At 49.4% G+C, this 24,762-nt stretch overlaps 1 protein-coding gene across 1 annotated transcript in view; it reads right to left on the minus strand.

Moving 5' to 3' along the window:
* Positions 1 to 5,285: 5,285 nt before the first annotated feature.
* The window catches only part of ntn2 (netrin 2), a gene marked incomplete at both ends in the record, with an annotated part of 25,114 nt that continues 5,637 nt past the window's right edge, over positions 5,286 to 24,762 (minus strand). The window contains 5 exons of the mRNA XM_084485612.1: positions 5,286 to 5,701; positions 6,512 to 6,586; positions 9,733 to 9,786; positions 11,516 to 11,665; positions 18,358 to 18,546. Coding sequence (XP_084341738.1) covers positions 5,286 to 5,701; positions 6,512 to 6,586; positions 9,733 to 9,786; positions 11,516 to 11,665; positions 18,358 to 18,546 — 884 coding nt within the window. The remainder of the gene's footprint in view (positions 5,702 to 6,511; positions 6,587 to 9,732; positions 9,787 to 11,515; positions 11,666 to 18,357; positions 18,547 to 24,762) is intronic.

Genomic DNA, 24,762 nt, shown 5'->3' on the forward strand with positions numbered 1-24,762 from the left:
GGGAAAAGAAGGAGGGAGATAAAGGATAAAGAGAAAGGGAATAAGGAAGGGAGAAAGAGGGAGAGGAAAGAGGGAGAGGGGAAGAAATTAGAAAAGTGAGGGAGTGAGAAGAATGTGGATAGAGAGAAGAAGATAGAGATAGAGATATACACCAGGTCCTAGATTAAGGTTTCACTGAAGCACACACACACACACACACACACACACACACACACACACACACACACACACACACACACACACACACACACACACACACACCTGACTCCAACACAGATATTTCCACACAGAATTCATTAACTAATAATTTATTGATCATTAAAAAGTCAGTGGTTTGTTGCAACAACAATAATTCAATGAAAGACAAGGAGGAGGAGTGGGTTGAGAACCTCCATGGAGAGGTGGGCATCAAGCCCATAACATTCTGTGATAGGAAGCCTTATGGCTGTAGACCTTGTGGGGCCTATGCCCGATTCTTGACTTTAAACACGTCCAGTCCAGTACGGAACAATTCTGATCGCGGACTCCTGGGATAGAACATAAAAGTAGAGGAATACATTCGGTGGAGGGATTTGACCCAAGACCTGCGAGTGTGATTAGCATGTGGTTCTGGGTCCATTGCCTACGTGTCATGATCTGGTGTGCACATCCACGCACCATCCAGTCCGTTTCTGCCGTAGGCACAGCACCACAGCAACCTCATCATCCCAAACCAACAACAAGACTCCATTGGTACATATTTACAACATTTAAATGTGACACAAACGCATATAAAAGAGTGAATGCCTTGTGTGAAGAGAAACAAGAGGCACACATAATCATACACAGTCTCTTAGTTACTTCTTGTCATCAGAGCCTCCATTAAACCAGGACCACTTCTCCCATAATCCATTGCGATAGCCATCATCGAAAGATGGTGACATTCTTAAATATGTAGAGTTGACTCTCAATGTGTGTGTGTGTGTAGGTATGTGCATTGACGTGTTCTGACCCCATAGGGTTGAAATATGAGATGTGAGGAGGCATTGTGTGGTGAGAGGCATGTTCAACCATTTCAAAACCTTTTCAAAGTTATTATTTTAATGTTTTAAACTTTGTTTTCCTTTACATGATAACCACTATCTGTTTAGACTGTCCAAGCATCTGCAGGTGGTCATCTACTGACCACACACACACACACACACACACACACACACACACACACACACACACACACACACACACACCATGTTCTCATGCACTCTCCCCTCTCTCACACACCCCCCCACACACACACACACACACACACACACACACACACACATTCTCATGCACACAGAAAAACCCACACAAACACACAGATAGTTTTCTCGCTCTCACACACACAGGCACACACACACCTGTGACGGCTTGGAGTGATGTGTATGGGAGGCAGCCTGGAACCCTCAGTGCTGCTGCCTTGCTGCTACGGTCATTAACATGAAAACTCTGAACAAAGACGTCAAACATCTGGACCTGCCTCTCCACTCTATTGACCAACTATCAGGGGACACAAACAACAGCATGTTTCTCAGTGACATGGAGATGTGCACGCGGATCACCTTTGGGTTCCATTTTCTGATGATAGAACTTGGTGAACAGTAGGTGTCATTAAGGAGCAGGGGGGAGAGGTATCTGGAGGAGTGAACCAGTACACTGTCCTTCCTAACACCTTGATCTCGGCCAAATGATTTAGTTTTACTTTGGGGTTAAAAACAGAATCTTCGATTGTTCGAGAGTTTATCTGAATGTTCCTTCCGGTCTTGCTTAAAGACCAGACCAAGGGTGACATCACAAATAGAGGTTGTGATGTCATTGGACAATTATTCGACAATTATTGGGGAAATTATTATTATTTTGGGACAACATGAAATAGGAATGGACCTTCACAGCTCAAGTCATCACAGACACTCATGGTTTTTGGATTGGCCTCAAGTGGACAGAGCTCACATTTTATTCCTAAATAGCTGACGAATCTACATTTAGACAGCTGCCCTGGTGTCTGTTGTATTGTAACACCAAACCTTTAATGTAAAAATGATGCAGAATACTGCCTACACAAGCTGCCTAACGAGATAATGAAGGAACAGCACCCAATCATGGCCTGCTTCTGCACTGTTACCGAACAAACAAGTGTTGTAATCAGCTGCTCTTTTACTGTGTATTTTGTATTTTGAAGTCATTGTTTTCTTATAAAAATGTTCCACCACTTTAAAGGAGGGGCCCTGTCTAGTGATTGGTCGTTGTTTTTTTTAAGGGTTTTCTAATATTATTTAACCTTAAGTAATACCATGTGATTGGTGTGATCGTTCTGTTCCAGAGTCAATATCCGTTTCAACCCAACGTAAACCGTAAAAACAATCAGCACATGTGATTAAATACCTTTGCACGCGGTTACAATCATCACAAACGGCAGTTAGTAGTGTGTGTGTGTGTGTGTGTGTGTGTGTGTGTGTGTGTGTGTGTGTGTGTGCGTGTGTGTGTGTGTGTGTGTGTGTGTGTGTGTGTGTGTGTGTGTGTGTATTGTTTCTATCCTTTATCAAACCCAGCACCACTGGAGGGTTCCTTTAAAAGGGCCACAGTGAAGTATCTTAAGTCTGTGGGTTCGTCTCTGTTGGTGCCGTCACACCAAACCGTAAACACAAGTGGGTGGGGGTGGGGGTGTGGGGGGGGGGGGGGGGGGGGGTTCTCACCCTCTGGGAAGGGATGTCAAACTGAAAATGCCGACGCCAACAGCCTTCAGGGGTCTAGCAGCTAGCTAGCTAGCTAGCTAGCTAGCGTGTCATGCCTGTCAGCATGCTCACGGCTAAGGCTAGCTCGACCTAGCCCCTCCGTGAGTGTTTATCCCGGCGTCCATATAAATAAAGCACAAGGGGGGGGGGGCTTTAGGAGAAAGAATAAACAGCCAGGGGCGGACAGAAAGCACGGCAGCGAGCAGGGCTGTGGTTAGCGACGGTCCTGACTCCCATACACTCCTAATGTGATTTAGAAACACATGATGGCTCGCTGGCAGGAGATGACAGCAGCTCCACGGAGACGGTTGCCAGGGGGAGGAGATGAGCCAGTGGTTTGGTTTGGTTCTGTTTTCTTAGACGTTGGCTTGGAAGTGAAGCCTCGCTTAAGAAGAAGGGCCGGTGGGGGGACCACAAACACGTAAACACAGTTAGGAGCGCACGGAGATGGAAAGGCAATACCCTCGCGTCATAACATCATCAAAAAAGCGTTCCAACCGTACTCGCTTTGTCCCGACAAAACAGAGTAAAAAGAAGAACAAAAAAATACTGCATTTTGTTTGTTTGTTTGCCCACCTTGTTCTTCTTTAACTGCATTAAAAGGAAAAAAAACATTTATCCTTCAATCTCTTCTTTTGGCACGCAGACGGCGGCCACTAACAAGACCCATCGTTTAACAACAGGGAGCGGACAACAGCAACACACCGCTGGAGTCCAACCGGACACTGGAAGACATTGTTCACACGTTCTCTATGAGTGGGGAAGCAAACACTGGTGGGCCATTCCTTCAAACACAATCAGAATGTGATTTGTCACGATTATATATAGACAACGATAAAAAAGACCCCTCAGGAAGTCTGGGATATTTAGGAAGGTCTGCCATCTTTAGAATGGATGAAGCTGTATATTGTACATACATATATATACACACACACACACACACACACACACACACACACACACACACACACACACACACACACACACACACACATTAAAGATCTCCATCACTATCATCACTCTCCTTCCATGATGCTGCTGTCAGAGTTTGTGATGGCGGCCCTCTGGTCGCTGAGGGCCCCATGCAGCAGCCTCAGTGACGGCCTGGGGGCCACAGGGTGAAGGTTTCGCAGAGACAGCCCTTGTGTTCTTGTCAACAAAAAAAAAACGGACTGAGGAGATGGGGATGAGAGGTAATGGGAATGAGCCCATCCGGACAGAGGTGATGGATGAATGGATGTGATGGAATGCACCTATGGAATACACCTATCGGTCGGTGAAGCAACAGGGGCAGGGTTTCCTGGGGGGTTTCCTGGGGGGGGGGGGTTCCGCAGGTACCCCCACAAGGTCTGGGCCATCAGGGTGGGGTTTGTAGACGGACACCTCCAGATGTGGAAGACATTGAGGTGGAACAGAGAAAATCTCTCGAGTGTGTGTTGTAGTCCAGGGTTATGGGATTTGTAGTCCACAGAGTCCATACCCGACGGGTCCAGCAACGGTTGGTTTGATGCTCAGGCATCAGAATTTGTGTGTGTGCAGAACACAAAATGTCCCCGGAGGAGTAGTCTAGAGACGAGGGAGTGGAGTTTGAGACAGGGGGAGGGGTTTGAGACAGAGGGAGGGGTTTGGACAGGAGGTAGGAGTTTGAGACAGAGGGAGGGGTTTGAGACGGGGAGGGGTTTGAGACAGAGGGAGGGGTTTGGACAGGAGGTAGGGGTTTGAGACAGGAGGTAGGGGTTTGAGACAGGAGGTAGGGGTTTGAGACAGGGGGAGGGGTTTGAGACAGGAGGTAGGAGTTTGAGACAGGAGGTAGGAGTTTGAGACAGAGGGAGGGGTTTGAGACAGGAGGAGGGATTTGAGACAGAGGGAGGGGTTTGAGACAGAGGGAGGGGTTTGAGACAGGGGGAGGGGTTTAAGACAGAGGGAGGGGTTTGAGACAGGGGGAGGGGTTTGAGACAGAGGGAGGGGTTTGAGACAGGGGGAGGTGTTTAAGACAGAGGGAGGGGTTTGAGACAGAGGGAGGGGTTTGAGACAGGGGGAGGGGTTTGAGACAGGGGGAGGGGTTTGAGACAGAGGGAGGGGTTTGAGACAGAGGGAGGGGTTTGAGACAGGGGAAGGGGTTTCGGGAGGAGATCTGGACATCTTTGCGGTCGTCATTGGAGACAGGGAATGTCTGCCCTTCATACCCTTTTTAATGGTCCCTTTTCAAGGCCAACCAGTTAGAAGAACCAAGGAGACATTCTGACCACACATCTTGGAAAAAAATAAAAAGTTAAACAAGTCAATCCAATATACACAAGAAGCAGTCCTTCCAAACGGGCACGGTTAGTCTCTGATGTGCAGCGTCCCTGGGGTCGGTGGGGGGGGGGGGGGGGGGGGGGGCAAGGTGTTGTTAGCTCCCCTCCTGACCAGGAGTCATGGGGAAGGGTGAGTGGGGGGTCACAGTTTAAAGGTAGCTAGGAGGGGTGGAGGGCTGAATAGGAGGAGGTGGGGGCAGGGGGGGGTTGGTGTCAGTGGACTTCACCCCCTCCCCCATCATGCTTTGCCGCACTTGCCCTTCTTCTCCTTGCGCTGGAACTTCCTGAGTCGCCGCGTCCATACGTCTCTCCACTGGATGACCAGGCTGTTCTTATCCGCCACCAGGCCAACTCGCTGCTCCGCCCCCACAGCTCCACCTCCGGCACCCCCACTGACGGCTCCTCCTCCTCCTCCTCCCACCGCCGCCGCGGGTCCCCCGCCCCCCACTCCCTCGGACCCCCCTCCCATCACCAGGAAGCGCTTGCTCATCTGGATCTTGGGACACTTGCAGGCCAGGTCCTTCATGTGGATCCACAGGACGTTGTCGCCGCGCTTCAGCGGCTCCCCGCGGCTCTTGTACACCGACACCACCATGACCGAGAACTTGGCCCAGTCGCCCAGCGTCTCCATGTCCAGCACGTTCACCTGCACCGCTGCACCACGTACACACACACACACGGCAACACACACACACACCACACACACAAGACACAAGCATTAACAAGGCCGCTAACCAGAGTTCACCTAGACTCTGCGTAGCTACTCCCTCCCACCCCCTCCGACGCACTTATTGTATGTCGTACGTCCTGGCACTTTGTACTTGGTTCTGTAGCATCTTATCCTAGCTAGCTTTGTTGTATACAGGGAATGGATTAACACAGCAATTGTTGGTGCTTGGCATTGTTTCTATGAACATCCTCACTGTACTGACAGCAATGTATTGTTGTCTCTCCTTCTTCTGACAAATGTACTTATTGTAAGTCGCTTTGGATAAAAGCGTCTGTGAAATGTCCTAAATGTAAATGCAGCTGAAACCACTATGTGACCTGGTCCTGAAAGTCCTCGCTAACACACGGGGTCAACTATAAGAAGTACAGAGAGTTTCTCTGCGGGTGAAGAGCTGTAATCTCCCACTGGTGCTCTTCAGTGAGGCCTTGGGTTAGTAAGTGGAATAATGATAATGAAAGGCACACATGTGGAATCAAGTTACAAAAGCTTACTTACTTTCATCTCATGTTATATATTATTATGTTCATTCAATCCAGTTAAAATATCTCTTGAATATGTTAAAATTCCAAAAGAGAAAACCCTTCATTTTCTTGCCCACTTATTTTATGAAATCAATAAAACTTATTGTAAAGATCTGCGATTATGACCCACACACAGACTCTCTTTTCAGGGCTAGAAATGTGAGAGTTGTTCTGGTTTGTCAGCAGCAGATATACCCGCCCCTAGTTCCTTACCATAGTCCTTCTTGCAGTATTTCTTCATATTGATCTTCAGGTTTCCCTTCACAGGCTTACAGTAGGACTCGCAGTCTGTGGAAATAAGTGCCACAACATTAAGTCAGTGTCATCACATGGGGTTACAACAGGGGTCAGCGTTGCGAAAAAGACTCAGAGGGGTGGAGGTTGGCCCTCCACTGCAGGGTGCAGAGGGGCTAATGAACGGGGTTTGGACACCTGGAACAGAGCTCCTGGCCCTGGGGTTCAGTTTGGCCGGGCCGGGCCGCTGCAGAGCGGTTTGGACACCGGCCCAATGAGTGTTTAAAGCTCTGTTTACCTCGGGAAGGTCTGGGCCGCTTTGCAGCACCTCGCCCACGCTCACACCCCGTTGTGGTGCCACTGACACCACCGCCACCGCAGCAGCCCATCCGTTGGTGTGTTTGTATGGTGTTCTTGACCCCAGACCACCTCCACGCTGTGGTTGAGCACCGGGACGGTTCCGGGATGTCAAACTAGCACCGACCCCCCCCAGGCAGAAGCTATTGCTATAACAGTTGTACGATTGCGATGAAGAGGAGATCAAACAACACAATCCAGGGTATTGTCCGGTCCTACTGCTGATGAAGGGCTCCGTCCCTGTGATTCGAGCGTGCCCTTAGGCATTAGACGATACACACCCCTTACATGTCAGATCATTACCACAGACGTCTGTGTAGAGGGTCCTAAACAGAGTATTTAGTCTTAAGGACTTCTCGTCCGTTATGACACAAAGCCTTGGGTTGTGTTGTTGCCATAGAAGCGTGTACAGCGGGATGTTTGAGGACGCAGGTCAGGTAGAGTTTACAGGGGCGCTGCCCGCCTGCTCCATGGAGCTCTCACTGCTGCAGAGGAACCAGGAATCTCTGGGAGTCGAGGAGCTTGCTTTCCAAAGCAAACCAATTAAAAGGACTCTGACTCTGAACAGGAAACACTGGCCCAATTACACCACAAGAGAGAAAGAGAGAGCGGGAGAGGAGGGAGAGGACAGGGAGGGAGGGAGAGGGCTTGGTGGAGGGTGTGGACAGGGTAAGGGTGAGACAGGGGGAAGGAAAGAGAGAATCTGAGAGTTTCTTGGGCTCTGGGAGTAGGAACGAATCACTTGATGCCAGTGGCTTCTACGGATGGATGGAAGGATGGATTTGAGGAAGGAGGAAAACACTGGTGTTGAAGGAAGGTTGGAAGGAAAGGAGATGGAGAGCTGAAGGATGGCTGGGAAGGGGGAACGAGGAGGATATAAAGCTGTCACAAGGTCTGGCTGAGGGACAGTGCGCTGGAGAAGATATTAGAGAGGGAGTGAAACTGTGTGTTTACATGTAGAAGATGTGTGATCGGGCTAAGGGTTGCATTTCAAAGCGGTATCAAGTGAAGATCTCCCTGAGGGGAGCAACGGACTGGGAGTGGAGAGATGCTATCTCTGAAGAGCAGGCTTCTGTGTGTGTGTGTGTGTGTGTGTGTGTCCCTGTGTGTGTGTGTGTGTGTGTGTGTGTGTGTGTGTGTGTGTGTGTGTGTCCCTATGTGTGTGTGTGTGTGTCCCTGTGTGTGTGTGTGTGTGTGTGTGTGTGTGTGTGTGTGTCCCTATGTGTGTGTGTGTGTGTCCCTGTGTGTGTGTGTGTGTGTGTGTGTGTGTGTGTGTGTGTGTGTGTGTGTGTGTGTGTGTGTCCCCCTATGTGTGTGTGTGTGTGTGTGTGTGTGTGTGTGTGTGTCCCTATGTGTGTGTGTTTGTGTGAATGTGGGTGTGTGTGGCTGCGTAGAGGTTCTGGCAGGGTTCCATTTTGTGTTTTTCCCAGTAAAAGTAATTTAAAGCAAGAGTTCTCACCTCACGTTCATCATCCAAACACACACACACACACACACACACACACACACACACACACACACACACACACACACACACACACACACACACACACACACACAGTGGCAGTTTCTCTGTGTCATTACAAGGATAAATGGCCTTTGCTGCCCTCGCACAAAACCCGCCATTTTAGGGCTCGGGGGGGGGGGGGGGGGGGGGGGGTGGGGTGTTCTGAGGGCTGGAACTTGGTTAGGGCGTAAACGAACAGCAGTGTTGGCGAGTGTGTGTTCCCCCAGACCCACAACCCTTTCCCAGGGAGCAGGAGGCGGGACCCAGAACCAGCGGGGCTCCTCGGTCACTAGAGGGCCACCGGTTGGCCAGAACGTTTAACGTTCATCGTGTCGTCAGGAGAAGAGAAATTGTAATCTGACAGATGGACCAGAGCTCACCAGAGAGGCTCTGTGGCGGTACTCAGCCACTGATAAACACACTCCGATGAAAGCTGAAGTACACTGCGGTAAGCATGAGCTTGCGTGCGGAACATTGCCTCTTGAAAAGGTTTATTTCTTTTAATCCCTGTGCCTTTTCTTCTTTCTTGCTGAATGATATTATCCAACCTGTGAGGGGCCGCATAGCTGGCCCGCCACACCGGCGAAGGGGAGAGTGGTTCGGATGTCCAGGCAGCACGTGTGCATGGCTCTGAGCGTCCGCTACACACTCCCGTCAGCGGGGGGTCTTGGGAGTCTGGGGTCCAAAATGACGAGTTATTTGGCAAGCTTCATGCAAGGACAAACTTGGAGAGATTCTCAGAGATCAGCGTCCTTAAGGAGCATGTAGGGGTCCGGGTATCTGACTCATGGACAGGATGACACTGCACACGTTGGGTGTCGAACCCAGAGCATTTCAGCTGGTTTCTGAGCTCACTAATCAAAAAAGGATATAATAAACACAGGAGACGGGCAGAGGAAATGACCAGGGAGAGAAAGGGAGGGAAGGAGTTTCCAGATCATTTCTCCAGCTTGTTGTACGCAGACGTTGGTGTACAGACGGTGTACAAGTCCTTCACTTTCCGACTACCTCGGTCCGATGCGCGATGGCGTGACATCGACAAAGGGAAAGCTGGCCTTCCTGGCTGAGGCGCAAGGAATGCAGATTTCCCTGCACCCTCGTTTATTTAGCAGAACATGAAAATGGCCGACCCCACCCTCCATTAATATTTATTCCACAGCTTAAAGACCCTGCCCAGAAATATTTAAGAACTGGTAAACCGGTGGGGATGAGGGAGAGGGAGGGGGAGAGGGAGAGGGAGGGGGAGGGGGAGAGGGAGAGGGAGAGGGAGAGGGTGAGGGAGAGGGAGGAGAGGGGGAGATGGAGAGAATGTTCTTTGATTGACTGAGAGACTAACCTGCTGGCTCCTCAGTGCTGCTGACGACGGCTGTAGGGTTGACTACTGGGATTTCTGAAACACAGAAGAAGCAAAATACTTTTTTTACTAGAGTGGGGCATGCCGTCAGTGCATGGCTTTACAGAGACACATGCTGGAACAGGTTTGGAGGGATGCCATCTGGATGGTCAAATGAATTTGGTATGTCTGAAAACAGTGAGAATTAGTTCCACAGAGCCCACAGGATGGTTGTGCATACATACAAACATGCATTCATGGAATCATATGCCAGACCTGGCTATAAACAAAGAGCAGGAGCTACAAGGCCCCCAAAAGACATTCAGACGAGTCCCCTCAAAACATATACCTACACGTCTCCACAAAATATCAACTGAAGAAATGCTTGTAATTATGATAAGCAGCTTAGATATGTACTAAATCTAAAAACTCATTATTTCATCATACATTATTCACATAAACGGCAAAAATAGAGGCAGCATGTGCCGCAGAAAGTACCAGCAGTCCTCTCTGCTGGTACTTTGAGCAGAAAGGACTTTGGGACTTTGGGATGAGCGCAGAAATGTGTGAGCGTCTCACTTTATTTTCCTTCCTTTATGTTTTGCCCAATCCGCCTCTCAGACGACGGACATCATAGAAGGGCTTTCGAAGTGGAAAGAGTTCCTAATGGAACTGAACCTCTGTAAAATGAGAGCCTGACCAGTGAATCTGTTCCATTAAACATCTTTAAACAACATTTACAATTGTGTCACTTCACTCCCTAGATAGACACCTTAGATTCTTTAGTCTATTTCCCAGTATCTGGAGACAGATGCTGTGGCTCCTCCCTCCAGAAGGCGGGCCCTGCTTGATGCTGTGGGCCCCTGTAGCCCCTGCACTGCTTTCCAATACACATGCTAATGCAAACAAACGGCCGCCGAATGGAAACGTAAACAGCCTCAGAACCACCGGCTTAGCATCTACTCAAGGGGATTTGTTTCTGATTGGCGCTTTTGCTGTGAGAGGCTTTGAGGAGCAACCGGCCCATTGGAGGAGGAGGAGGAGGAAGGGGAGGAGGAGGAGGAGGAGGAGGAGGAGGAGGAGGAGGAGGAGGAGGGGGACGTTCATCTGGAGTGATGTTCTGAGGGCCCGAGGAGGATGGCAGTTGGATCTCTCTGAGATTATGGACACCCCTGTGAAACAAAACAAAACAAAGAGGAAGGGCCCGATTGAGCCGGGGCCCCGAGACAGAGGGGCCAGCTGTTGAAGAGCCTCCGGTCCCCGGGGGCTGGGTTGGACTGAGACAGAACGAAAGACCATGAAAGAGAAATTTAAATAAGGGTCACTGCTGTCATACTAATTGGCTGCTTAGTGGCCCTTGTTTTGTGTGCAGGGGCCAGGAGGGGCCACTTGGGTGGACGGGGCTTCTGTGAGTCCCTTTAAGGAGAGAAAGGGATGAACCGACGCAGGCAGCGAGTACAGAACTCAACTCTCTCTCCGTGTACTGGAAGAGCTGGAGGGGGCGTCCCAAGACAAGACCAGACTAACTTCAACACACACGCACAGCTCTCCTTGATCCTATCGGCAGGGTTGGGACATTGGCTGCTGTTACTTTTGCTACCTCCTGCTGCCCCGCTGGTGATAGGGGCAGCAGGCTCCATGCGGCTCCATGCGGCTCCATGCGGCTCTTTGCAGCTCAATGTGCTCATGCATACTCCATACATGTAGTGTGTATGAGCTCATGCAAGTGAGTGAGTGAGTGAGTGAGTGAGTGAGTGAGTGAGTGAGGTAGTGAGTGCTGACTCACTGATGCAGGGTGCGACAGGTGAGCGACTCTGCTGGTAGCCCTTGGCGCATCGGTTGCAGGTTACCCCGGTAACGCCGTCCTTACACGGGCACTGTCCCGTTGTCTGGTTACATGTCTTACCAGCCGCACCTACCGGGTGGCAGTCACACGCTAGAGTGGGGAAGGGGGGAAGACAGAAGAAAGTCATGTACTGTTATCATTTGCAACTACCTGCCTACCTTTTCATTTTTCCCTTTTGTATTTGTATATTTTTACGTTGAGTGCGACATGTTGAAATTGGGGAGGGATTATGGGTCTACGTATGTTCATAGTTTTGTCCTGGAGAGTTCACCGCAGCAGGTGGAGGGGGGGGGGGGGGGGGGGCTTGATTGTTGGGAAACATGAGTGAAGAAACTCGTTGATGACAAAAAGAAAAGAGTGAGCTAGAGAGATAGCAAGAGAAGTGAGAGTTTAGAGAGTGAGAGAGAGAGAGTTGAGAGAGTGAGTGGAGAGAGAGAGAGAGACAAAGAGAGAGAGAGCAAGAAGATAATAAGATAATTAAGAGAGTGGAGAGAGATAGACAAAGAGAGAGAGAGAGAGAGAGAGAGAGAGAGAGAGAAGAAAGAGTTGAGAGATTGAGTGGAGAGAGAGAGAGAAAGGGAGAGAGAGAGAAGAGAAGAGGAGAGAGTTGAGAGAGTGAGTGGAGAGAGATCGAGGTAGAGAACAGAGGGAGGGGGAGGAGGAGGGGGTTAGAAAGAGAAATCTAGAAAAAAAAAAGTAGAAAGTAGATAGAGAGGAGGGTGAGAGGGAAAGAATGGGAGAGTGAGGAAAGAGAGTTAAACAGAGAACTACAGAGGACGAGCTACAAGAGGTCAGAGTGAGAGAGAGAGAGAGAGAGAGAGAGAGAGAGAGAGAGAGGGAAAGAGAGAGAGGCATGGGGCTGCAGTGGTCGCGACACATCACCCGAGCCCGTATCTCGCGGCAACAGACATGTGCTGCTTGGCCAATAAACACACACTTAACATTTCACAACGATGGAGGCGCACAAACAGCTCATTTGTCGACACGTCGGAACCCAGGGTGGAAACCCTTAAAAGCGGCCCCCAGGAGGCCAGTGATTGGTCGATTCTGACACAACCTCGAAACTGTTCATTATCTGTGTACATCGGAAAGGGAAACTTTTCCACTCGTTAAAAAAAGCTAAACTATAGCTCTGAAAGCGATTCCCACATCTCTGGTGGGCTGGAGACGTGTGTACAGGTGTGTACAGGTGAGGGCGGGGCGGGGGGATTGAGTCAAGGCTAAGAGACAGGTGGGGGCGGGACGCCGCCATGTGTGGTTGCCGAGGACAACCTGTTATTAACCAGGGAGACTCAGGAGCTCAGGAGGAACTGCTTAACGAGTCTTTGAGGTTAACGAGTGTTCCTGAGTCTACCTGTCCCACCGCTTCTCCAGGTGGATCTAAATAGCATATTTGGTTTATGAGTGTTGGAGTCATAGTGGTCTCATGATACAGGGTTACGGCTAAACCTAGTTGAATAAGCTGATCAGAAAAAGAAACAAAGACCAACGAGTGAGGAGGTTCTGTTTTCAGGGACAGTTCATGTGCTGTGCTGATGGAAACTGTTTTGATTGTGTTGTACCTGTCCAACCGAGCGGACGACTGCGGTTCCTTCACCCTTGATGGAGTCCGAATATGAACATTTCATATTTCCTCAGCCCAGAAGTTTGTTAACATGATGCACACAAAGCCTCTGTGTGTTTATACCGGTACGGACGGTCATTATAGATGTGATTGTGTATTCATGTGCCGGCCAGGCGTCTGGACCACAGGGTCTGGCTGGGAATGGAAAGACATTCCTTCCCTGTGCAGAGCCAGACACCTGTTGCTGAACTGTGTGTGTGTGTGTGTGTGTGTGTGTGTGTGTGTGTGTGTGTGTGTGTGTGTGTGTGTGTGTGTGTGTGTGTGTGTGTGTGTGTGTGTGTGTGTGTGTGTGTGTGTGACGGGCCTGGTACTGCCAGTCGGCTCTTCTGATCTCCACCTCGGCCATCTGGAGGCTGAGGGCCACTGGGAGTCCCCGGCAACCTCCAACCTGGAGACCGTAAATCTGACGGCCCCGGAGCCCATAACCAATCCTCGACCCCTCAGCCAGGGGCCACAACAGTCCTGACCCTGGCCAGCGCTAACCCTCGCTGTAGCTGCCGGCAGAGTCTCTTATAATTTTGAGTTAGAATAAGAATAATTTAGAACTGACTTGACAGTTGGGTCAAATGTCAAGCAGACAGATATTTCAGTTGGAGAGTTCAGGTCTGGTCTGCCTTTGTTCCAGACCCTGGCAGTCTGGTCAGACTGGTCCATGCAGCTCTGGTGACCGTGTGATCCCCACAGCCAACAGAGAAAACCCTAACCTCGGTCAAAAGCCACACCACTATCTCCAAACCTATCCACGACCCTAGCCCTGCCAATGGTCCCACAGCTAGCCACAACACTAGCCCGAGAGCTAGCCCTACCACTAGCCAAACAGCTAGCCACAACACTAGCCCGAGAGCTAGCCCTACCACTAGCCAAACAGCTAGCCACGACACTAGCCCGAGAGCTAGCCCTACCGCTAGCCAAACAGCTAGCCACAACACTAGCCCGAGAGCTAGCCCTACCACTAGCCAAACAGCTAGCCACAACACTAGCCCGAGAGCTAGCCCTACCACTAGCCAAACAGCTAGCCACAACACTAGCCCGAGAGCTAGCCCTACCGCTAGCCAAACAGCTAGCCACAACACTAGCCCGAGAGCTAGCCCTACCACTAGCCAAACAGCTAGCCACAACACTAGCCCGAGAGCTAGCCCTACCACTAGCCAAACAGCTAGCCACGACACCAGCCCGAGAGCTAGCCCTACCACTAGCCAAACAGCTAGCCACAACACTAGCCCGAGAGCTAGCCCTACCGCTAGCCAAAACCGTAGCCACATCCCTAGCTGTAACACAAGCCCTGGTCATAGCACCACTTCCAACCCAACTTGTAGCCACTTACCTAGCCCCACCCAATATCCTGACCGCTATCCGCTCTGCTAGCTCCAGCTGGCTAAACCCCATACTTCCCCCTTCCCTTCTGCGTTAGCCATCAACGCGGTGGACATCAGTCTGCACTCAAGGATCTCACTTTCCTTCTAAACAAACCGGCCTTGTTCAGACAGCAGCCCTCACAGCCAGCGTCTGCATTGTGCAATAAACAAGTCGCCGCGGCCAGCTGTAGCAGCCCTGTGTGTGTGTGTGTGTGCGTGTGTGTGCGTGCGTCTGTGTGTGTGTGTGTTGTTTCGGTGCTGTGTGAGGACCGGCCTTCTGAAGTTTTATGTGTGGAGGGGCTTTGGCCAGTTTAGGGCCAGTAAAAATGTCCTCAGATGTTGATGACTTTTCAGATCTGTGCGACTGAAGGCATGAGCAGGCGTTGGCTGGCTTTAACTGATTAGCAGTGCTCTGGGTGAGAGACACAGAGAGGGAGACAGAGACACCCACATTGTGTGAGAGAGAGAGAGAGAGAGAGAGAGAGAGAGAGAGAGAGAGAGAGAGAGAGAGAGAGAGAGAGAGAGAGAGAGAGAGAGAGAGAGAGAGAGAGAGAGTCTGTTTCTCTGTTTACTTTTTCTGTTTGTAAGACTGTTTATGTCGGAGGGTGTTGTTTGCATATGTGAATTTGTATGGGAGTTTAAGCTGTGTGTGATGGTTATGTTTGTATTCTACTTGGACATAAAACATTTTTAAGCTTTATTCGATTGGTGAGCCATCAAAATGACATGAATGTTATGAATTATTGTTGTGTGTGTGATTGTATGTCCAGTGTGTACTGTGTGTGGTGGAAGTATTTGCGAGTGCTGTTAGTTTATGAAGCAGTAAGGTTGTATGTGTGTGTGTGTGTGTGTCTGTGTGTGTGTGTGTGTGTGTGTGTGTGTGTGTATGTGTGTGTGTGATTGAAAACAGACATGACCTTACCTCCATCAAACCCCCTCCCCTCATGCTGCTTTAGAAAACACCTGTACTTTATAGCTTACAACCCCAGCACCACCACCCCCAGCACAGTGTCCAACACTGCTCCACCCAAACAGATGTACAGCGCTCTCAATCTGTGACCGCTTAGGAGAGGGAGAGAAACACACACAGGGAGAGACAGAGAGACAGAGAGAGAGAGAGAGAGAGAGAGAGAGAGAGAGAGAGAGCTGAGAGAGAGAGAGAGAGAGAGACAGAGAATGAAATAGAGAGAGAGACAGAGAGACAGAGAGACAGAGAATGAAATAGAGAGAGAGAGAGAGAGAGAGAGAGAGAGAGAGAGAGAGAGAGAGAGAGAGACAGAGAGACAGAGAGACAGAGAATGAAATAGAGAGAGAGAGAGAGAGAGAGAGAGAGAGAGAGACAGAGAATGAAATAGAGAGAGAGAGAGAGAGAGAGAGAGAGAGAGAGAGAGAGAGAGAATGAAATAGAGAGAGAGACAGAGAGACAGAGAATGAAATAGAGAGAGAGAGAGAGAGAGACAGCGAATGAGGAGAGAGAGAGAGAGAGAGAGAGAGAGAGAGAGAGAGAGAGAGAGAGAGAGAGAGAGAGAGAGAGAGAGAGAGAATGAAATAGAGAGAGAGAGAGACAGAGAATGAAATAGAGAGAGAGACAGAGAGACAGAGAGACAGAGAATGAAATAGAGAGAGAGAGAGAGAGAGAGAGAGAGAGAGAGAGAGAGAGAGAGAGAGAGAGAGAGAGAGAGATAAGCTCCTGTTCTGGTCCTCCCGTGTGCGTGGCATCCAGGTCCAGGACCATTACCACAGCAACGGTCGTTTCCCAGGGTGATAAACATTTTACCATCTTGATCACCAAGCTTTCATTAAAAGTGATGACAGAGGGGGTCTGAAACACAGCCGCCTTCGGCCTGGTCCAGGCCGGTTCCACCGCAAAAGCTAAACCCTAACAACAGAACAATCAAAGTACACCTGAAATAATACAACGACAAACGACAGCAACATTCAACCCCAACGGCCAACCCGAAACAGAGCTACAGTCAGCCAAAAAACACCAAACAACAGGTAACTGTGGACAACAACAAAGCAACAGATAACACTACAAACGGTAAACAGCCATGCAACTGAACACCAAACCACTGAACAACAGACAACCGCAAACAACCCCTAGCCACCAAACAACAACCAACACTAAACCATGAACCACGACTAAACGACGGAGCAACAGACAACTACCAACACCTACAAAACTGTCAATCACTGAACACATAAAACAGTTGGCAACCAATGAACGGCATCAGCATGTATCAATGGGCTTTCCAGGTGTTGGAATAACCTTGACTGTTAAACTCATCAAAGTGAGTGTCAGCAGACCCTTATTCCACTGAAACATTCAGATTCATTTCATGATACACACTAGTGTGTGTAGACAGTGGCCCTGCGGCTATGTGTGGACAACACAACCTTGTCCTACACAAGCTAGTGTGTAGGACAAGTTGATGTGTTGCTTGGCAACAGTCCAGTCACAGTCCAGTTATGGAACTATTTGTGTTGGCGGGGCAAAATAAATCATTAAATAAACAAAATAAATCCAAATCTGTTGTTGCCCTTATTGCTGTTGACTAATAAACGGCGCTTGTAGAATTGTTGTACTGATGCAACACTTAAGCAATTCCGCCATATTCTATAATCGAAAATCTTGAGTATAAAAAGATCAAATAAAGAAAAGAAAAAAAAGATCAAAACCGTGCTGCTGTTCAGCGGAACGGCAGTCCCTCTCCTGTGATATTGCTTAAACCGCAATTAACGGTTAACTACCAAAGTCAATCACTGAACAACAGTCAACATCCAACACCTATCGACCAAATCAACAGGACCAACACGAGGTCACCACCTCTGCAGTATATCTGAATAGTTCTGCTCCAACACAAGGTCAATGCCCCGGCCTAGGGGAGATGTCACCCCACAGGAACCTTGCCCATGAGCTGTGTCAGAACCGTCAAACCACGGAGCCCAAACCACAGCGCGACAATATGTTCCCACCAGTGGAGAGAGAAACTAAAAGGGGTAAAAGCAGAGCGGAAAGGAAAGAGCCTCGGCTGAATATCAGTCTAATAATAATATTCATTGAAATGTGAAACATTCCCTCGCCAATACACACTTTTTCCATGAGGATAAACTAATAATGCGATGTGGCTTGTGGTGTGAGGAGATATTTAAATGCATTGGCACAGCTCCCTCTCTATATTTACTTTTGCAGGCATGGGACTTCTCCTCTGCTCCCCGTGCTAACGCTACGCTATGCTACGCTACGCTGTTGCATGTCAGAAATGCCTATTATATCTGCCATGGAAGCCCAACAGCTCAGGGACAGCCACACTCCGTGTTTTCATTGTGATGACTCATTGTGATGAAAAGCGTCATGTTAAGTCCTTAGGGTACCTGCTGATACCCTAGCCACTAGACCAGGCTTGGGCCAAGCTTTGGCCCATGGGACTGATTTTGAATATTATCAGTTGCAGTACCTTATAAGTTGTATCAAAAATCTTTCATCGAATCAAAAATATTGACGCATCAAAAATGAAATCATGCGACCTAAAGTGTATTTTCTGACCGGATAGAAATATTATATTTCAAGTCATCGTGAGAAAAGAAAGAAGCACAAATGGGTTTTGGAAACATTCAGTAACAGGCTTATGTACTTTGGCCCGGAGCCCCCTGGTGCGACCACATCCCCGCTAGTACTTTCTGCCTGACCCAATTAAACCAACCCCCCCGCCCCCCCGCCCACACACACACACACACACACACACACACACACACACGCACACACACACACACACACACCCTGGTGCGGGGCGTGGCCGTACCTTTGCAGGCCCGCCGGTGGGTGACGGGCCGGGCCATGTCCCGGTAGAAGCCCTCCTTGCAGTAGTGGCAGTGGCGCCCGGCCGTGTTGTGGCGGCAGTTCATGCAGACGCCGCCGCTCTTGCGACCCGAGAGCTTGTACAGCTCCATGTTGAAGCGGCAGCGCCGGGCGTGCAGGTTGCAGTTGCACGCTGGGGGGGGGGGGGGAGGTCGGAGAGAGAGAGAGAGAGAGAGGGGATGGATTAGCGACATGGCTAGCCTAGGTAGCAGTGAACGGATGCCTTGGTGTTTTTTTTCGGGTGTGATAAGATCACTGTAAAATAAAAAAAAAGCAGCAGCGTCACGTAAACAGCGTTCATAAAAAAACTTTTTTCAATTTTAGACATTGTCATTCAGACTAAAAGGGATTTAAACATTTACAAATGATGGCCACATCACCCCAAGTAAGGATTTCACAAGCTACATAATGTATAATACCATGTACAATGACGATCTTATGTTCAAAGTGACTTCCACTAATGCAGAGAGCATTAATGAGCAGGTAGTTAGGGGCATCTTGCTCAAGAACGGCAACGGTCAGGTAGACTCCATACATTGGGGATCGAAACCCACTGCCCTTTGACCGGGAGGCAAACGACACAGGCCCTAATCTGCCCTTCCTGTGATATGAGCCATTCGGTGCCATTTCAACTCCTACAATGCGTGTGCATCCGTTCCTACAATGGGTGGCCCCAGCCGGACTCCAACCCCTGACCTGGCAGCGTTGATTTACCGTGCTTTACCGCGCTCAGCGGGCCAGGACCACAGCTAGGGCGCCGTGCTATACATAGAACTCCAGCAGTCATCACACGCTGGCCAAGGGCTTAGCCATCAGCAGACCAGTGTGGTCCAACAGCACGACACAGCACACAGGAGGGCTGTGGCTCATACTCTGTGTAGCGCTAAACTTGTTCGCCATTACCGCTCTCATCAATCAAGATGAGTTTTTTTGTAGAGAGCTAATTTTGTCCATTTCATAATTAATGGTGCGAGCTTCATCATTTATTAATCATCTGGAAAGGAGAAGGGATCGTACTCTCATAAATGGCTGATGGGATCAGACTCCTGAAAACTATTATTAAGTCCCGTCTGTGCAGATGAGGCCCGGGGAGGTAAATGAGGCAGTGGGAGATGGATGAGAAGAACCATGAAGTGAAGTGTCAAGCCGTCTGGTTGAGAGACCGTTTCAGCAAATAAATCCTGACGACCAAGCCACCAGGCTAGACATGGCTAAAGGATCTTGATGATCATCAAGTCGATTATCAAAGTCCCAACTCTTCGCTGTTTTGGCACCACAGTGGTGGAACGAGCTCCCTGCCGATGTCAGGACCGCAGGGTCGCTCAAGACTCAAGACCCACTTGTTCAGCGTTCACCTAGACTCTGCATAGCCTCCCCCTGCCACCCCTTCTATGCACTTATTGTATGTTGTACGTCCTGGCACGTAATGTACGCACTTATTGTATGTTGTACGTCCTGGTACGTAATGTAAACACTTATTGTATGTTGTACGTACTGGCACGTAATGTAAACACTTATTGTATGTATGCAAAATAAAAAAAGAAATGAGTGAGTTGTGTAGCATCTTATCCTAGCTAGCTTTGTTGTATATAGGAACGGGTTAACCTAGCGATTGTTAGTGCTTTGCACTTGGTTTTATGAACATCCTTACTGTACCGACAGCGATATATTGTCTCTCCTTCTTCTGACAAATGTACTTATTGTAAGTCGCTTTGGACAAAAGTGTCTGCTAAATGCCTACATTTAAATGTAAATGTACATCTATAATAGAAGGAGGGAGGAGCACATGCTGCTGCTGTGTGTTCTGCTCCGAGTTGTGTATCATATGTGCGTCTTTATGGCACCGCTCTTCAAGGTCAGACTGGCCGCTAAATTCAGCACCCCCCTTCTCTCTGCGTCAAACAGAACACCATCACACTCCATCACCTTAACGGAAACGCCCCCCCCACCCCCCGCCCCCCGCGCCCCCACCCCGTTGCTGCCGTGACCTCGCCCCCCCCCCCCCCTCAAGGATGTGGGCGTCGTCAGCACGGCCCAGCGACGAGACGCAGAGCGCTCTCCCCCTGGATCACATCCCCAGCCCTCGCTCACCACTCAGATCTGTGCGCAATACTTGAATGAACGGAGGAGGAAATCTGTCTCTCCCCTTGTGGGTGACTGCATATACCATTTCACTCTCACCCGCTCTCATTCACCCTCCCCCTTCCTCTCTCTCCCACCCCTCTGTCTCCCCTTCTCCCTTCCTCCCTCTCTCCGTCTCCCTCCATTGCATGTCTTTTTCCCTCTACCGCTCTCTCTCTTGCCACTCTCCCCGCGCTCTTGCTGTCTCTCCCCCTCTTGCAGTCCCGCCTCCCTTCTCCTGGTGAGGTCTACATGTTATGATGGTTTCCAATAGCTTTCATAAAATCAGGCACAACAAAGTGGTTACATATTCTCTACATTATTGGGTCTTTCTGAGCATGTGTGTGTGTAATTCTGGGTGGTGCACATGCCAGTACATGAAAGCACCTAGGTCTGGGTTGTGTGTGTGTGTGTGTGTGTGTGTGTGTGTGTGTGTGTGTGTGTGCGCACACTTAAACAGTCCATTTCTTCTAAGAGAAATTTGATAAAGAGCATACCAGCTTAAGCCAGTGAACGACCTGCATGTGTGTGTGTGCACCGTGCGTGTGTGTGAATGTTTCACAGCTGTAAGTACTTGTGGCTATTAACAACATGTAACATGAAAGAAGACCACCGCCATCCACCACACCTCTGTTTAGAGAGAGAGAGAGAGAGAGAGAGAGAGAGAGAGAGAGAGAGAGAGAGAGAGAGAGAGAGAGAGAGAGAGAGAGAGAGAGAGAGAGAGAGAGAGAGAGAGAGAGAGAGAGAGAGAGTCAAAAGTAAGGCAAGTCTTGCAGAGGCCCGCTTAAGAGCTGGTTTAGACCCCTGTCCTGTCCCCAGTGGGTCCTCTAGGAGCTGGGTTAGACCCCTGTCCTGCCGTCCACAGTGGATCCTCCAGACATTGTCCGGTCGGGGCCGGGTCCAGGGCTGTGTTTCGGGGACCTACAGGGTCAGCAGCCCGGGTCACTGCCCCACTTTTATGGTTTATTGGGTTCCATAGAAACCCTTTCCAGCTGGTCCCGCTCCTCTGTTTGGGAAACAGGCGGGTTGTTAGTGGGAGATTATTAAAGGAGCTGGTGGACGGCCTCCAGGCCGACAGGGAGGCTGACGGCCGAGTGTCCGATGTCCACCTGCACTGAGATGTGCTCCGGTCTGGAGGACGGGGATGTTTTGAAGGAAGCGCTAGAGCACAGTCAGAGCAGCCACCCGCCAGAACGACCCCTGAACTTAACCACCCCGAGCCCCCGGCTCCTACGCCGACAAGCCACACCTGTTCTGGCCATCGTGTGTGTGTGTGTGTGTGTGTGTGTGTGTGTGTGTGTGTGTGTGTGTGTGTGTGTGTGTGTGTGTGTGTGTGTGTGTGTGTGTGTGTGTGTGTGTGTGTGTTACATGGCAGCTCCAACCACCTGCTCAGGGGCACACCCAGTAAATTAGATCCTCATTAGTACACACACCGCCCCACACACACACACACACACACACACACACACACACACACACACTAACAAACACTCATGCACACACGCACACTCACAAAATCATACACAAGCGCACACACACACTACCCCTTCCTCTTGTCGTGGTGGAGGAGGAGGGATCATTTTAATGAGATTAAGCTGGAGGGTTGCCATGTTTGGGGGGTTGGTTGCCAGGTTCAGAGGGCAGGATGCCAGGTTGGTGTTGTTGTTGGACAGCTGGACTGTTCGCTCTACCCTCTGGCTGTCCACCGCCTTCCTCCACGGCCAAACAACGCCCTCTCTCACTCCCCACCAGCACTTTCTCTCTACCTCGCTCATCCCTCTCTCTCCCCCTCTCCCCATTTCTCTCTCTTTTTATTTAAAATACAAATATTTTTTAGCAATGAAAACGGGTACGCATGACGGTGAGTTTCAGGCTGGCAGATACATACATAGATACATATACATACATAGATACATACGCAGATACATACATATTCATAGATGACCGCCACTACAACAACAGACAGAGTGTGAGAGAGACACAAAGCAGGTATTTCAACAACGACTCGGCCAGGAAAGGTCCTGCTGCTGTGTGGAGAGACTCGCCGTCAGACCTGAGCATACCCAACACACACCTTCTGTGGTGACTTCCCAAGTGAAACAGGACATTTGCGTCGTTGTCTCATATCATTAGACACAGCGTCACGTGTTTCAATAGAGGCCTTGATCCTATTTGTCCTATTGTTATGATCTACACGCCTGGGGAGGGCAGGGTGTTCAGGGCCCGCTAGTCAGGCTCTTATTGCTGCCATGTGTGGAACTTTCCCCCTCATGTTGATGCAGACACATTTGAGTGATCCAGAGGTTTCTGTTCCAAATCCCTCCTTCACAGCCCCCCCCCCTACCCCCCTACCCCCCTATCCACCAACACACCCACACACCTCCATCACCTCCTGCTGCCCTTACCACCCCCTGCCCAGGACTAACTCCACCGCCCCCCCCACCTCAGCTCATTGTCACGCTAGATGTAATGTGTCTACTGCGCTCCGGCTAACAGGACTGGCCCGTACACGCCGTATCAACACCGCCCCCGTACTCCACAGAAGAAGAGGGTGTGGACCTCAAGATGGAGGATCACAAGACAGACAGCCGGGCGGTGCCAAGCGCTCTTTTTAATCAGCGAGAACGACCGAGGAAATGTACGTTAAAAAACCACCGGCCGTGAGATCTAAACCCTTTGTCGGCAAACACTTGATAAGCCACCCAGCCCCCGCTGAAACCGAGACGGGACGTTCAGGAACCTCTGACCTCCGGAGTGACCTTGGGCGGGGGTCTCCCGTGGCGGGGGTTTGTTGGCAGGGGTCGGAGGAGCTGTGGAGCCGCAACCTGCTGCCCAGCGGGGCGGCGAGCAGGAGAACCACAGCCCTCCGTGAAGTGTTAGCACGTACCTCCTGCTCACACTAGGCATCACTGCCATGCGGGAGATATATAAATATATACATACATATATATATATATATATATATATATACATGGCGATCAATGGTACCAACATAATAGTGATACAGTATAAGTGTAGAATCTAACAACACTGCAATTGGTATTGGATGTACAACAGAACCGACAGTCTGCGCTAACAGAACTGTACAGAATAGGTATTTTTTATTGTTTGTAAGGGTTGTCTGATGAGGACGTCAGCGATAAAGATGCTGTTCTATATAGGCTTTAATAGCTCAGAGCTTCTCTTGTTGTTTATATTTAGCAATAGGGCGATGTGCCAGGTACATATATGATTATATATGAAAATAAATATCATATGGCTATAATACATAATAATATGTGTAATAATATGTAATAAATAATACATATAAAACGTGACAAAGTGTAAATTGCTTCATAAGCAAATCTTGCAATGCGATGCAAGGCATCGCGTTGCAACAGTTTGTGTAATACTATTCAGTATTTAATGGGATGGAAAGGCTATTACAGGCTATAATTGCTAAAGCTAATGAGCTGTGAATGCCTGAATGGCTAATTGATCATTTATAATGTTAACATAATGATCAATGTCATTGTTTAAAGTCTGATCAAATACTGCAAAATACACCACCACATTGAACGTGAACGAGAAAGTCTGTGTGGGTGGTAGAGGGTGTCAAATAGGAAACATTTGGACAAATTACTATCATTTAAATCAAGTAAATAATGGCTGGATGATAAATATAAATACAGGCCATTTAGTCGACTCTTTTATCCAGAGCGTCTTACGACAGCATGAGTGCCTCCAGTCGCACCATGGGTGGTCCTGCCTGGCGTCACAGACCCCATGAAACAAGGTGTGTTTAAAGTGTCTATCTCCAGCCTGTCAGACCCAGTCTACCTACGACAACATCTATTATTAAACACAGCTGGAATTAGCATGGCAGACATCACCTCATTTGGCAGCGGCTAAATATTCAAAGAATTCTGGGAAATTCCCATTGTGAAATCTCTTTACCGACATAGACACACCAGCTAGAATAGGGACCGAGATTTCACGAGCAGATCTTGTTTATCCAATGACACCGAGCTCAGAGAGCCAAAGCGTGAGAGTTTTGGCTCCAGCAAGAAATGAAGGACAGGAAATATTAGGAAAAGAGATCAGAGAGGCGTTTTAAAACTGTCTGGACGCTTAATGACCCTGGAATGCTGCACTGAGTCCTGGTGCAGGTTGGCTTTGAAAATCTCCTGCCTTCCCCCCCGTCCAAACTCCCAGCAACCCGTGCCAAATGGACGTCCCTCCCAGAGCC

The sequence above is a fragment of the Micromesistius poutassou genome, assembly GCF_964030765.1.
Source record: "Micromesistius poutassou genome assembly, chromosome: 21".
Classification (NCBI taxonomy): Eukaryota; Metazoa; Chordata; class Actinopteri; order Gadiformes; family Gadidae; genus Micromesistius; species Micromesistius poutassou.